The sequence below is a fragment of the Numenius arquata genome, chromosome 17 (assembly GCF_964106895.1).
Source record: "Numenius arquata chromosome 17, bNumArq3.hap1.1, whole genome shotgun sequence".
Taxonomy (NCBI): Eukaryota; Metazoa; Chordata; class Aves; order Charadriiformes; family Scolopacidae; genus Numenius; species Numenius arquata.
This window is the reverse complement of record NC_133592.1, coordinates 7850394-7866065: the sequence shown is the minus strand read 5'-3', so window position 1 is coordinate 7866065 and position 15672 is coordinate 7850394. Positions and strand designations below refer to the sequence as shown.

The 15672-nt window shown below is 43.5% G+C and overlaps 1 protein-coding gene across 2 annotated transcripts in view; it reads right to left on the bottom strand.

The window, feature by feature from the left end:
- SAP30BP (SAP30 binding protein) overlaps nucleotides 1-15669 on the bottom strand; it is a 31286-nt gene extending 15617 nt beyond the window's left edge. Inside the window, exons 1-3 of one of the 2 annotated variants that reach the window (XM_074159975.1) lie at nucleotides 15542-15669; nucleotides 15308-15417; nucleotides 12182-12229 (exon numbers count right to left, since the gene is read on the bottom strand). In XM_074159975.1, the coding sequence (XP_074016076.1) occupies nucleotides 12182-12229; nucleotides 15308-15417; nucleotides 15542-15656 (273 nt within the window). In that variant the 5' untranslated portion in view covers nucleotides 15657-15669. The remainder of the gene's footprint in view (nucleotides 1-12181; nucleotides 12230-15307; nucleotides 15418-15541) is intronic. The other variant, XM_074159976.1, reaches the window with a different exon arrangement.
- Between the last annotated feature and the right edge of the window lie 3 nt (nucleotides 15670-15672).

The window sequence follows — 15672 nt, the reverse complement described above, 5'->3', positions numbered from 1 at the left end:
CAGCAGCAGAGCACAGCAACTTCACGGCAACATCCGATCGGCATCTCTGCAGCCACCCAGGGCCCAGCAGGGTCCCGGGCTGCCAAGGTTTGCCAGTTGCGCTTGGTGCCAGAATTCACTCCTGTCATTGTGCCATTCAGGACTTTGGCTGATAAACCCTCTATGAACCAAAATGCCAGGGAGAGTGGTGGAGATGAGATCTTATTTTGGAAGAATGCTCCCACTGTCAATTCTCTCTTGGCTGCTGCATTCCAGGAAGGATAGAGGCGATCTGCTTTACCAGAAACTCAAGGGCAACCTCCACTGACTTGTACTGCTCTGATCTGGAGATCACGTCAACACGGCTAATCCCTCCACAGTTACACTAATATAAATTAAGGCTACTTCAGTTGCAGGAGCACAGCAGATGTTTACACCAGTCTGCTGAGCAGGAGGTGTTATGTAGGATAAGACATTATAATTTAATATGCTTTCACCATATTGAGAACGTTCAAATATTTTGGTGCTTCTGAGAGACACCAGGAGAGTCACAAGCGGTATCTAAGTTCAGCACAAAGCTTCTGAAACAGTATCAGCTGTATCCCAACATCGCCCTCTCCCCCCTGCCTCCCTCCCAAAGACCTTTTGTGACTCACTGGACTGTGCGCCCGAAATTCCTCACTGCCTCCAAACACTGAAGCTATTCATTCAACCTAACACAGACATAATGCTGCCTCCTTGCTGCTTAGTTACCACTCTCAAAATCCCGACCCTTTACTCCATTTCCAATCAGGTGACAGATGCATAAGGTAAGGAGAAAGCAGCAAGGTCACCAAGCCAGACCTGGGAACAGGCTGTGCCAAATTCACTCTGAAATCCCACCGATTTCCAGAGAAGCCAAAGCCCTCTGGAAGAAGAAAAACAAATTCTTTGTGTGGCACTAACTGCTACAGGGCACTTTTTATAGCCATTCATGACAAAAAAAAAAAAAAAAAAAAAGCACTGTTTCTCCGTAAGTACACTGGGATCACAAAAATACAAGGCTAAAGCTATTTTAGAAACAAAAAAGTACACAAAGGAACACGCATCTTCTCGCTGGCCAGCTGGCAAGGCCCCAGGCCCCTTTGTGAGATGGGCTGTAGGGTAACAGCTCCAACCCCTCTAAGCCAAAGCACTTGGTGTAGGCGCATTAACACCTCTTCTCCCGGGGTCTTCAGAAATAACAGCGTGAGCAGAAAAACAAAAAACAACCACAAAAGCATGACATTTCAAAGCAGAAAACTTACGCCAAGAGAAGGAGCTCTCTCTTTGGTGAGACAGGAATCCAGGGAATCCAGGCTGTGCTCTCCACAAACCTACGCAGCCACAGCTCTAACGTGTTGAGCCTCAACTACATCGACATGGCATTGAGATTGTGAGCATCACTTTGCCACCAGAGAAGTTGGGGGCAATTCTGCAGTCACTAACAGGTTGTGAGGACAATTTCAGATTAGCATGCAAATATTGCACATGGGCTGAAGCTCATAGAGCTACAGATACAAGGGAAATATACGTCCCGGCAGCATATAGTGACTCACTAGGCACTAAACACATAGGGTCAGAAGGCTGCTTTATTCCCTTTAGGGGGAGAACTTGCTAGATATGTAATTAAAAGTATTTCTCGCCTTGGTTTGAGACAACAAGCAAGTGTTGGTTGAGGTGAAAGGGGGGAACTGCTTTTTTTTCCATCCTTGACTGAATTACATCCTGCACTCTTATCTTCTGAAAGTTTTTTTTTAAGTGGACTGAGAGGGAAGAGGAAGAGATGGGCTACGCCCCTGAGTGCCTCTTGATCCTTGCTCTTACCCAGCACCGTATTTATTATTCCATTATCCCTCCCATCTTCTGCCACTTGTCCTCTCACCATCCAGGAACACAAAGGCAAGAGGAAAAAAACCCATATTGCCAAGCAGGCATTTATGCAACCCAGTGGCACAGTCAAATTCAGATGCTTTAGACACCTACTAGATGCCCTTAAGAAGGCTGCCCTCTTATTTGGCCAGTTAACAGGGCTGCAAGGGTATCTGCTGTATTTCTGAAGTTTTCAGAAGCCCATTTTCAAGTATCCTGTAGCTGTTTGGAACCAGCACCAAGCGTAAGCACATGATTCTCAGGAAACACAAACTAGTATTCTGAGAGATAATTTGATCGCCAAAACCTCTGCTGTTATGCACCCTATATTTGACAAATCTCTCTAAAGCGTCAGATGTGTTAAATAGCATGTTTTATGAATTTCCAGAATCACCAGTAAGTTTGCTTTCACCAGAAGTAAGGTTATTGTTTAATTTGTATCCTTTAATCCTAGATGTACAGCGCAAGTCTGCCCCGTTCGGAGCAGGCTAAATAAAGCCAGTCCTATCAGGCTGCCACCCTGCATTTACCTGGTCGCCCACACCCGTTTCACCACAGCCACTCTAGCAAGTCTCATCTCCACATCCTCAGGCCACAGCCAAGACATCAGAAACCCCAGAGCTACACCAAGCAAAAGAAAACACGCTCACTCACATATTACAGCCACACCTCACTGCCCAGAGGATATGAATTTTGCTTACCGATGAATTACTGCGTACCTACACCCACTGCTCCATCATTAACAAGCTGAAGACATCAACACAGCTTTTCATTAAGTCAGACTGCTTTCAAGCATCTTAAATGCCTTCAGAAAACAAAGGGATGACCGACTCCTCCTACGGTGCTTGCTCACATTTGCTCAGTTTACTGGCTAAGACCATGGCAAGGCAAGTATCAACAACCTGACCCAAGACGTGCAGTTTGGCAGATGCGAGGTTTAAGAAGTCTTGTTCAAGCCTCCAATATCTACTGAAGATCCAGAACAGTCTAAAAACCTTCAGTGGAGTAATCATCCAACAAGAGCTGCCCTACAAAACTGAAGCAAAAAAAAAAAAAAAAGTGTCCCATGTTCTTTCTTTTTCTCTAGTCATTTTATCCCATCCGGTATTTCATAAGGATCTCTAAAAATGGTTAGATTAAGGAAAAAAAAAAACCACAAACAAACCCCAAACAAACAGTACTGTACTTTACTCCTCTCATACACTCAGCAAGTTGATTTTCTGGCTGCTATCTACTTTGCATCCCAGATCTCACAAGATCAACTGTTCAGGGGCCTGAAGCCAGACAGCCCTGCTCCAACAGACCCACTGAAGGGAGTCAAGGGATGCCATGGTGGCTCAGAGCCAAGCTGGAAGAGGACTGAAAGACAAGGTGACAAGCAGGAGGCAGAGTTCTTTCCCCTGATCTGGAGACTAGCAAAGAGTGCAAACCGCTACGGGCAAAGACAAAGTGTTAAAAAAAAAGCAAACTGAAAAAAATAAATTTGACATCTAACTGGACCACTAACATAAGTCACAATTTCTGTGCTTCTAAGAGCAATTCTGCACATCAGCTCACCATTCTATTACTATTCCTGTGTGCGTTCAGGAAAAGGTTTCCCATTTTTTCTACTTCCCCAAGACAAATGCTTTCTTTAGGCCCTGGACAAGACAACACCACCTGCAAGAGCCTGACTGATAAGAACCCAGCTTGATGCTTTGGTTTTCATGTATCAATCAGTTAAAGAAGAAGAGCAAGCTGAAGGAGGGGTGTGTGCATACATACATGAGGAAAGCGGTGCGTTTTGGCTTAAGATTTCACCTTGCCAAGATGAAATATAGACCATCTTTCAGTGGTAGAGTGTTTCCATTCAGTTACATAAAAACCAGTCTCTGCTCAGTTTTCATGGAAAATAAAAACAACCAAACACATTCCTCACAATGTGGAACAGAGATTAAAGGAAGGAAGCAAAAACAATATGAATCTGAGACTGATGAATTCAAGTTTGGAAAGGCTTGCCCAGAACAGCTTTATTTAATTGAAAGAATGGACTGACTTACAACAATGCTTGCTAAATCCTTCCTGAAACGAGATCCATAAATCCAGCACAAAGCTCACATCAAACAAGGTATAAATTCAACCATCAATTTCTCATAGAAGTAGTTGCATATGTCAGTGCAGGTGTACTTCAAATAAAAGAAGAAATGGTTGAACAGGGAGGCAGAAAAGATACAAAACCAGAAACTGATGGCTTTAAATAAAATGCAAATTGTAAGAAGTGGGGAAAGTTGATGCCAGATTTGCCACCGGCTCAACTGCATTCCCATTTTTCACTTCATTTTTCCACTGACTTCCAGTTAGTATTCCAAAAAAAAGTAGCTAGGAAGCTTCCACACTTGCATTGCAGAATTTCTTCTCTACCCCAACTATTTCACCTGATTGCTCGCACATAAAGAAATTCAAAACCAATTTAAACTGACAGATACAAAATGTATAGACCAGTCACATTGTTGTCATGCTGCTGGATTAGTTTGAAGATATCAATGCAGAGAATTTTTCAGTGCAGTCCTACCAGTGGCCAGTGGACCTGCTGCTGCAATTGTTGTCACAGTGGATTTCTTTCACCTGAGCAAGCATCAGCAATAAGTTTTCCTAATTTTTCCTCCTCTCTACAACTCAGACTATCTCCTGGAGTCCCAACATGTCAACAGCCTCATTTGGCTGAGTATGATGGAAAAAAAAACTCTACCACTTAGCATAAATTATTAGAAGAGTTGTCTAAGCTGATAGAGAAGATGGCTTTGCCAGAGCAAGTGGGTGAAATGTTTACATGCAGACAGTAAGAGAAAGACCTCTCCAAACCTTGGATCATGTGCTTTTTTTTTTTTGGTTTTGCCTTTCTTTTTTTTCTTATTTTTTTTCTTGTCTTTTTTAAAGGAACATGCTAGCAATTATGTTCTTGCTTTTCTACAAACATCGGAAGTGCTTAAGGGAAGAGAACACCAGGAATTTCTCATTTAATATTAAAAGTGCATGACAAGAACTATTTCAGTTCTTGCTCACCAGATCTGCCTGATGTTGTTGTGCGACCAGGCTGAGGGCAGCAAACAGAGCGCGTGTCAAGTGTTCTCAGAGCCTGGGGAGAAGAAAGCAAGGGAACAGAAGTACAGTACTTCTACTCCCCTCCTCCTCCGCAATTTTTCTTGTATTGTGAGAGTGGAGAATCCCAAGAGAAAGCTTGAAACAAGCCCATTTCCTACAGCCATATCCTGTTTGCCAGCTCTGATACATAGCTCCAGGCGGAGTGCCCAGTACAGGATAAGAAATTTAACTAAGAAAAAACCGTAGGGACCATGATCTAGATACCAAGAGAAACACAACAGCTCAGAAACAAGCCACCTATAGGAAAAAATGATACACCCAACCTTCAGTGACACTTACATACAGTCTCTACAAACCTACCTATTTTGAGATACTATTGTCACAGACAGAAAAAGGAGGAAGAACAAGTCAGGAAACAGTCAACTCCTGAGACATTCCTGAAGCATCTTATTAGAACAAAAAACATGGGTAGCTAACACTGCCTTTTACTTTTTAAGCTGTTTTAAATCTAAAAATCCACCTTCGTTTCATTTCAATTTCATTGAAAAAACACCGAAAAACCCCAACCAAGATCTGACAAAGCATTTCAGTGAGAAAATGCTTTAGAAGGGAAGCATTCATAGCATAAAAGCCTTTAAATAGCTTCTTTGAAACTTGATTCCATTCACCCAACATATGCTATCTCAATATTTGACAAAGATTATTGTTAGAAGTAACTTCCAGTCAAGGAACTGTGTGCCAGAACTCTTGCTTTCCAAGTGGAGATACAATTAATAACATCTGCCTTATGACAGCACCCTGGTCCCAAAGCTGCCTGCTTCTGCTGGCTCCCTCCTCTCTCTCCTTCTCCACCTCTGATACTCGGGGACCTCAGAGTTTAACATTTGCAGATCACCCTGAGCACGTGCTTTACAAGACCTCAGAGTACAGCTCCCTACAGTGAAACACGAATTCAGAGGTGAAATATCAGCACGACATGACAGGGTGTGAGGTGTCAAGCTACTTTGATGATTTTTTTTAACAGATTGTTGCAGTGCAGAATGAAGCCCAAGGTAAAGCCAGGCTCTGAGGAATCTTAAGCCCCACAGCAGCAAAGGAAAGGCTCAGGAGAGCTAACAAACTTAACTTCTTGCACAAGATTCTTTCCTAGTACATAGTACTAAAAATTCTTTTTCATGGTTTGGAGTAGAGGCAGAGTGTAAAAGCAAATATCCTCACTGGGGTATGCACTTCTCCATGAATAGATCCCATAGAGCTTTTGCAGATTTTGGTCCTTCTGTACCCAGAATGGGGAAGCTGGAAGAAGCTATTTTCAGATATTTGTTGGTATTTGATGCAATCCTCCATCTGTGCCGACTGCTCAGACTCTCACTCTGACATGCACCAACATGCAAATTCAGAACAGCCTATTTCAGTACAGCAGACAGAAATAATTGCAACAACAGAACTGGACTTGAAGAACTTAGACCTTTATCAGGTGAAATATGCAAGGGGAAGCAGCTCCAGAAAGGACTTTTCTTCAAGTTTAAAGACAAACAGAAAAGGGCTGGCTCTTCCTTTGGAGAAGGGCAAGCCACACCTGTGTCAATAATCCGTGGTATTTAGTACTGCGGGGAGCGAAGAGTCTGCCGCAGCATGTATGCCCGGCGGGGAGGAAGGAACAAGCATGTCCGTGGACATGTCTCATCTTCCAAACAGCTCAAGAGCTGGATTGCAGCCAGCAGCAGCTCTCGAGTAGGTAAACCAGCTCCAGAGCCCAACCATGCTGCGATCTGTCTCCCTCTCAGGCAGAGCCGGAGACACAGAAGTACGTGGGGCAAGGGGCAAAATAATCCAAGATGCTGAATGCTGTTTTGTTTCCTGCATGTAAAACTGTTTAACCGCCGTTGATATTCTCTGGCAATAACTAAGGTCAAGCACCTAGTTAAAAAAAGGGAACCAGGTATTAGCTGTTTCAACGTCTGAGCACTAATGTAACAGTGTAGAGGGCAGCATTAGAAGCCGAGTTAACTCTGCTCCCCCTAAAGGCTCACGCAATGTTGACTGCTAAACTGCCAAACTCTCCGTTCCCTCCACAGAGCGCTGGAAAACAGTGTGCCAAACCCAAAAAGAAGGGAAAGTATGTAGAGCTGGAAGCGCAGACAGCATTTTACACAACTCTATTAAAAGGAAGCTAGAATACAGAGAACGATGAATCTGAGACTGCAGCATTTATCACTGGCACCTTTGGGCTGTGCTCACAGGCAAAGGAATGAGTGGGAAACAAACCACTGGAGACCTAATCTTAACTCTGACCCTGGGAACTGCACAGTTCATGCTTTTAAAGTGTTTATAAAAAGGTACGCAGCACAGCCATGCATAACACAGGGCCACTTTTAAAATACAGCTGCTCTTTTGCCAGTCCTGCCCATCAGAAGGCAATACTGACCCAGACAGCATCAAAAAGCCAGGGACGGAGGCAGAAAAAAAAAAAAGAACGTAATGAAGCTTTTTTTTTTTTTTGCTTCTGACAAGACATTGGGAATGCCTTTCTACAACACTTACAAACCAGTTATACCCTATCAGATCCAGCCACTGGAAGAAAACTAATACACAGCCACTTCAGCCATCACAGAATGCACTGTTTTGGGTGAAACAGCAGTTTTAATAGGTGTTCTTCAATTATGAGACCTTTAACATATTCTAAGTAGAATTTTTAAGACTACCTCTCAACAACTGAAAGCATCAGGGGCTGGTATTTCCTAAGAAACCTTCACAATCTGCCACTGCCAACGATTCAAATTATTTTCTAATAATTGACTAATCCCAGCCCCTTTTATACAGCTTGCCATGGAACACCTAAAAGGAACAGCAGTGCTTTACTGATACAACTTTTCCCAAACACGCTTTTTCTTCTTCAGAGCAAACCAGTTACACTTGAGGTGAAAGTTACTGAGTAGGTTCAGGCATCTTTTGAGAATCCGGCCTGGTGAATGTATCTTGAATTCAGAAAAATTAATATGCCTTATCAAAATAACAGTTAATTACAGGGATTGCATTACTGCACACACACACCCCTATTTACTGGTTCTTAGCCCTTGCCGCTTTTACTTTAAATCAAGATAAATTTGGCATTTAAACAAACAGGTTAATGGGCAGGCAAGATAAAAAAAACATTGCAATCAAAAGCCTGTAGATAAGTATTGGCACACACCTACACATCATAACACAATAAAATTACTTTACAGGTATGCTGGATCAATAAAAGCTAAACATAATAAAGAGTTGATGATTATCAAGAGGTGGTACTTCAACATGCTCAGGAACATAGTATTCTTCCCAAAATTTGGCACCCTTCTGCTAGATCCCAGTTTGGCTGCCTCTCCATAGGCTACCCCATGGATGTAGAGGGGACCCTTAAACAAAACCAGTAAAGGAAGACATCAAAGTAGCCACCTGCTTTGAAAAAAAAAAACTGTAACCACATGTCAGGCATTCACTTGCCAAGGGAGTGGCAATATTTATCAGCTTTCCCACACTGGCTAATCCTGACACCACAATCAAGGGTTGGGAGTTAATGATTTCCCCCTGTGAAAACTCCAGCGAGCCAAGCTGCAGGGCTAGGCTCCGTCCTTCAGCAGCACTTGCAACCTGTTATTCATCCAGCCCTACAATATGAGGTACAGAACCCCTCAGGTGAGACTTGGAGCACAAGGTCAATATTTCATTTATTTTCCTTCTTCCTGCAGGGCTGGTCCCTTTAGGGAGCTCTGGAGGCTTGTATCTTGTTACCACATCAAGGCTGTAACCATAGCCAGCTGCTGGCACAGAGCCCAAGTGACTTGCACTCCCTGCACAGCCCGTTAACCCTCCTCATTCCAAACCAATGTCAGCAGCACACCAAATCTTACACCCATTTCCACAACATCCACAGCTCCATTATCTGAGGAAAAGACGTAAAGAACCTGTCCAGGCTGTGGGATTCCATCTTTAACACCACACCTTTGCCAACAGCTTCTGTCGATCATTTCTTTTCCCTTCTAAGCAGATGGCTTTGTTTCTGAAGCACTTTTTAGGCAGTTGCTTGTTTCCAATCAGTGACTGCTCACCTAAAACCTGTGACCCCTGCAGTGATTTTGATCACTAACACATATGTCCTGCTCCAGAGCCTGAGCACATCCTCCCGGAGTGAAATTTGGAAGAGCAATTATTTTTACCTAGATTTGAATCTCCCATTTTCCATGAGTCCCTGAAGCACTTCAAGATGCAGTTACAGTGTGGAAGGCATCTCTCTTTGCTACTTAAGGAAGAGGATTCTGCTGCAAGCACACAATGTTTGGGACTGGCTCACAGGTGCTCAGTAACAGAGAATCCCCTGGGCCAGAACGCTTTCAGATGATTGACCAAGATCAACAAGGGCATCAAGACAAAAACCTGAGATAAATATAAACACCATAGCACAGGGTAGGAAACATCTCCCCATTGGGGCTATTTAAGGCAGGCTCCAAACTCCACTCTCCCCATCATCACTTCACTAGACAGTTTTTACACCGTTCCCCACTTTCAGTCTCCTCAGTCTATACCCACAACTGACACCAACTTAACCTTCTGGAGGTTTTGTGTCTGGGCTGGTGCAGAACAAGGCCAAATCACAGGATGCACCAGCAAGAAGGGAACTCCTTCTCCACAACCTGCCTCAAGTGTCCTGGTCAATTACTCGAGACGTAATCTCAAAGTGGTTCATTCACTATATGTACAAAGAGGCAGACACTATAAAAAAACGTTGAGTGTATATTCAGACCTTGAAAAGACTACGATTAACTGATGAACTGCAATGGTTTTACCTCATTCATGCATTTTAATGGGTTTACTTTCTGCACACAGTCAGATTCAGACCCTGGGAAAGCCCTAGCCATATCTGAAGAACCCCTGATATGTTTCCACTACAGCACTCAGCTGGGACAAAACAAAGTAAAGTTATCGAAAAGTGTTAGCAAGTTTTAACCAAATGTCTCACTTTTTGCCACACTTTGGATTTACAGTAATTACAACTCTTACTATTGGTCTGTCATAGATATTGTAAGCTCAAAGCCATGAGGAAGAAGGAGAACACTGCCACTTGGTGGAAAAGGGGGATAGGAAACATTTGCAACTGCTCCAAGTAAAACTACTTTTATAATAATGCTCCATCTCCCCCCATCCCGAGTGAATTTCTTAACAGCATGGCTAGTGCAACTCCATCAGCGCCCCACAGAATGCCCCACAGCACCACACCTGCCCTATTACCCGCACAGCACCGGGCTGCCCTGCAGTACGCTGTAAGGCAAAGGAGTGCTTCAATCTCTCTCCAGGAGCCAGCTGGCTATTCAGCTACAACTCAAAAAAACCCCACCCCTAAGGGCCAGAGGGGGCTGTTCCCTTTTTCACTTACATGCCATGCTAGGGTGGCACGAATTAAAAAAATAAAAATATTGTAAAGTTTAACTTGAATTTACATTTTCAGTTCTTGCAGAGTTCCTACTGCAGAGTTTACCAAAGATACCAAATGCTTTTAATACATTCAGTGTTTCTTTGCTTCCCCACTGAAGCTGAAACACTGCTCCGTGGCCACGTGCAGCTCTGCTTCAGAGGGGCAAAATGCACCCAGACAGTGGCACAGAGAACTCACTGAAATCAAAAGGCCTTTTAAACAAGCCAACTTGAAATGTCAGTGACATATTAAAGCAGTTGCCACACGATTCAGGGGTAAGATTTTGGTGATGCATCATTCCTCACACAAAGCTACTATAATCCGATTTTGTTCTCTCTCTCTCTTTGCCAGATCTTTTCTCCATTGCCCTGAAGTCCTATAGCCTTTTAGTAGAGTCAGAAAAGCATACAACTGCAACAGGGCCCTACAGCAGAGTTTGTGGTGATGTACACCAAATTTCTCTTTTAAGGAAACCCCATCTATTTTCTTTCACAGGACACACTTCAATCCAGCAGTTTTTATAGAAATATCTTGCTAGCACGCTTCACGCTTACCAGCCACAATGGCAAAAATCTAGAAGCAGAAAAAGGATAGAAGTGAGAGATTAACTTTTCCTCTCTTCCCCCCCCCCCCCAAAAAAAAAAGGGGGTAATTATTTTTTCTTGCAACAAAGGAGACAACACATTCCGCTCCCAAGGGGCTCCTACCTGTATGCCAAAGGCATTAATGACATTTCACACACTGACACAAGAGATGTTACCAGCTGCAGTACAGCTGCCAAGACTTTCAACTGTGTATCACTATATACTCATAAAAATATCATGGAACCTGGAAGAAAGTGCTGCTATCAAACTAATTTAAGCAGAATAGCTAAACACTTTCATTTGCCTTCATTTGGTCATATCAAAGCCCTGTGCTAATTCAAATGCTCTACAGAATTTCAGTTTGCAGCACAGTCCTCTGGTCTCCTCAGCAGAGCTTAGAGACTGTCTGCATCCTTGAGGAAGCTACTGGATAAAATAAAGGCCCTTGCAATTGTCACTCACTCAGTATCCCACAAGAATGCTTATATTGTACGGGAAACTGAACTAGCATAAAAATTTGAGCACAGTTCTCGATAAAGTTTCAAATGGAATTGGTCTTCTGTCCGCCTTTCAGCTTTTAGCCTGAGGTATGTTCCTATGTGCTGTTAAACACTCGCTGTGCAGCACAAACAAGATGTAATCAAAAGCTAAAGATGACTTCAACTATTTATGATAGCTATCATCTGGGGATCTTATTTCACTTTTTAAATTTTAAATACAAAACTGATTCATTCAGAAGGATAGAAAGAGCTGGAGACAACAATCAATTTTGACACATTTCATGACCTCTAGGAGCATAAATTTATTTATTCATTAAGTTGTTCTAAACGAAGAAAGTATTCCTACTAACACTGGTCATAAGAGAATTCATACTGAGTACTGGTCTGACTACCAGATCTGACTCCCAGATCACTGCAAAACAGGCGAGATGCTGTCGAAAAACCTACCTCAGATCTAATGCATGAGGTGGCTAAATTCACAAATGCAGATCTTGACCGTGACTCAGCCCGTAGCCTGACTGGTTAACTACCTCTGGCAGAAGCCAGAATTGAAGTCAAAAAACCACATTACAGCTACAAAAAGGAAAGTATGAAACTAGCTATGGAAGGTCACAAATGAACACCAAGCCATGCTGTTAAGACTTATTCCTCTTGTACTGAACTTTCCCCCCCCACCGCCATACCACACTTTCAAATACCTTTAGGTCACCAGCCTCAGGTTTTTCAGTCTCTGAATCGTCATCTTCCTACAAGACAAGAATTTACAGGATTAAGCTTAAAGAGCAGGCTTGGCAAGTAACTGCACTTACAGCAAAGGGCTCGCATTCAGCAGCCCAGCAGTAGTCCAAGACCCTTTCCAAAGAAGGTACTTTTGCCCCACCCACACAAGTCCTGCAGTCAGGGAAAGAAGTGTTTGTTTGGCTTTGAGGTTTTTTTGGTTTTTTTTTTAGGCAAAGGCATCACTCAGTCACAGATGTCCCCCGCAAAACTCATGCAGCTCCCGAGTGCTCAGACCTAGACGATAAGAAGCAACAGACCTGGGAAAAAAAACATTTGTCATTTGATAATTCTGTCTCTTCCAGGTGGCAGGTAGGTTTTTGCACTTGTCCCCATTTAGCGGTACTCACAGAAAAAGCAGCATTTGCAAGACCTATTATACTCCCAAGCAAACATCAGCAACACACAGCAGACACACAGCTGGCCTGCCAACCATCCACACATGCAGGCTTGGTGAGGGTCTGGCCTAGCACCAAGTTCCAAGGATCCCATGATGCCACAGACACCACGTCATTCTTATTCATGTAGCGCTCTCATAGCTTCGTTTGCAGATGATGTGAACTTGGACAGAAGGGAAGCACTGACACATTTCACTGGTTTAGGCAATAGACTCCATTTAGCTCTTATTTCTACCCGGAAATAAATCAAAGAAATAGGCAAGTTTCTGCCCTATGAGAGCTTAAAATACTGAACTTAGTCTTACATCAACTTCTACACCTCGTGAGAAGTAAGCTCCAGCTTTGGTCCCAACTGATAGGTGAGCCGACTGTTCCACTGCCCCGTGGCTACCTCACTGGGATCCTAGAGCTGTCTGTGTTTCTAGACATAAATACATACTCTGGGTTCAAAACAAGTTTGAGGAGCAGAAAATGTTTTTCATGCTCACACGACTCAGCAGAATGGTTTTTCCTCCAAACTCCGCCACAAATTTCAACTTTGGCCCCAAAACAAGAACTTGGTGTTTCAGCTTCAAAAAGAAAAACAAAAAAGTGAGATGATTACGTGCAACTGAAAGGAAGAGTTTACAAAGAAATGCCCACCTCGGAGTATTGGCACACAAGCAAGTTCTGACAAGGCAGCCTAAGGACTGACCACACAATAATGTCAGTAAGTTTTAATTGCCTGAATTGACATGCCTATCCCACAGAAGTGACACAAACTCCTTCACTTCAGCTACTCTCCCCCTTACCTTCCTGAAAGATACACATACGCCAATAATTCAGTCTTAACTATCACAGTTTAATACCAGTGAGTTTCTAACTAGAAAAGAACCCTACTACCAAGTAACTTGATGTTTATCACAAATAAGATTCCTCTCCCCTCCATAGTCCCACCTAGATTAAAAAGATAAAAGTCATTTTCAACAAAGCAACAATGGGTTAAATCATTCATGTTATAGGCAGGTAACTGAAACAGCTCCCAGAAACTCCTAACCTAGCAGGGGATATCACCGAATTGTCATCAACAAACAAAGAAGAATTACCGAGAACTGCCTTTGAAAAAACCAGAAGCTTTTCAGTCACTGTTAAGGTAGATAATATAAGCACAGAGCTGTTTAGATAAAAGCCCAGGACAACCTGAGTCCAACCTGTGCTGCTTTCTAAAAACAACTCATAACCAATATAAGCTAGTAGAACAAGCAATATCAAGGAAGCTCTCAATTCTGGTCAAAGAACACTTAATGTAAAAAAACCCCAAGCATTGCTCTCTTGCAACAACAGTAGGGAGAGGGCACCCTGTGCAACCTGCACACATCTGTACAGTGACCGTAAGATCTACTGGCTGGCACCGGAGTGACTTCATCGATTGCCAGCACTTGAACAGCAACTTGTACCTCCCAGATGATGGACAGCCACAACCCGCACTGAAAGTTGTGCATGCGATAAAGGCTACTCCATTTACATGCCTATCTGTCAATGCTAATTAAACACAGTTGATCCTGAGAACCATCTGGATCATACCTACCACTTTCTTTAAACTGAAGAGATCTCATTGAAGGAGGGTCTAGAAGTTCTGGATATGAAAAGAAGAATCACTAAAGCAGTAAAGAAGCCTCACTACGCCAGATACCATGGGCAGACACTGAACGCTACCGCTTGCGCTTTCTCCAGTTAGAAACAGAAGAAAACCAAAAGAAGAACAAGAGACTGACAAATTTGTTGTCTGCTGCTTGGGAAAACAGACAGCAGAAACAGTGAGCATCTCATAGGAGACTGATCTAATGCACACAAAGCAGGTTTCAATGAGGAAAGGTTATAGTAACACAGTCCTGTTTTTCTGGCTACACGGCAGAGGAAATAACTAGAACAGGGACAAGATAACACACCCTTAATGTGGTGGTAAGCAAAAGGTTGATGAGAAAGAAAGGAGACAAGAACCTCCCACCACCCAACTTAATGTTTTGCTCCTACAGACACATAACAGAATTATATATGCTTTTGTGTGTTATAGCTGCACTCACAAGTAGTGAGCTATGGGCCCTGTCTCACGATGCATCGGTTATCTTGGTATTTAGGTGATGTTACACATGTGCCATGCACCTATGACAAGCAAAAGCCACTCACGTCTAGACAGGACGCTGTTATATCAAGGTAACCTGATGTAGTGAGTGGGTTGAGTTATACACAAAAGAATAATTCAAGACTTCACAGAACTTTATTCTTTTTAATCCTCCAGCTGATCATGCAACAGCATGTTCCTCTTATAAGGTTTTCATATGTGTCAACTATTCTTAAAGAACAATTCTCCTTTAGCATGGCTGTTGACCTGTACCAGCCCTTTTCCCATAAAAGTGTGAAATGGCATCAACACAGTTAGTAACAAGCAACACGAGCTGCACCAAGCTGCTACTGGGTTTCAAGGCAAATGCTTTCTACTTGAAAGCAAAGCAAATAAAAGTATTTGGAAAGTGCCGAAATCCACACCAGGAGTCAGATATTCCGAGTTCCCTCATGAGTTGCCACTCAGGGGCTTTCTTTGGAGAGAGAAAAGCCTCTGCAATGCATGAAAGGGACGAGGGCAAGCTCTTGGGGCAGAGAGGTACTTACTGACTGCCTGCTGTTCTCATCATCCTCTTCTTCATACCCTTCCTCATCTCCATCCACGCGGCTAAAGTCGTCATCCCCGTACCCAACCGAGACCAGGCCTCCTTTCTCTCCTAAAGAAGGAAGGAACAAGAAAACCATGAAGAAAGGGGAGGCGGCAACGAGCGGGGCCTTCCCCTCACAGAGGAGCGGCCTTCCCCTCCCCACCGCCTTCCCCGGACCCCTCCCTGCCCTCACCCGTAGCCGCTCCCCCATCGCTTCCCGCCGTCCCGGCCTCGCTGTCCGACTCCGGGTCCGAATCCTCGGCATAAACCGCCAACGAAGAAAGAACGCTCCGCTTCGCCGCCGCCATCTTCCGCCGCCGCCGC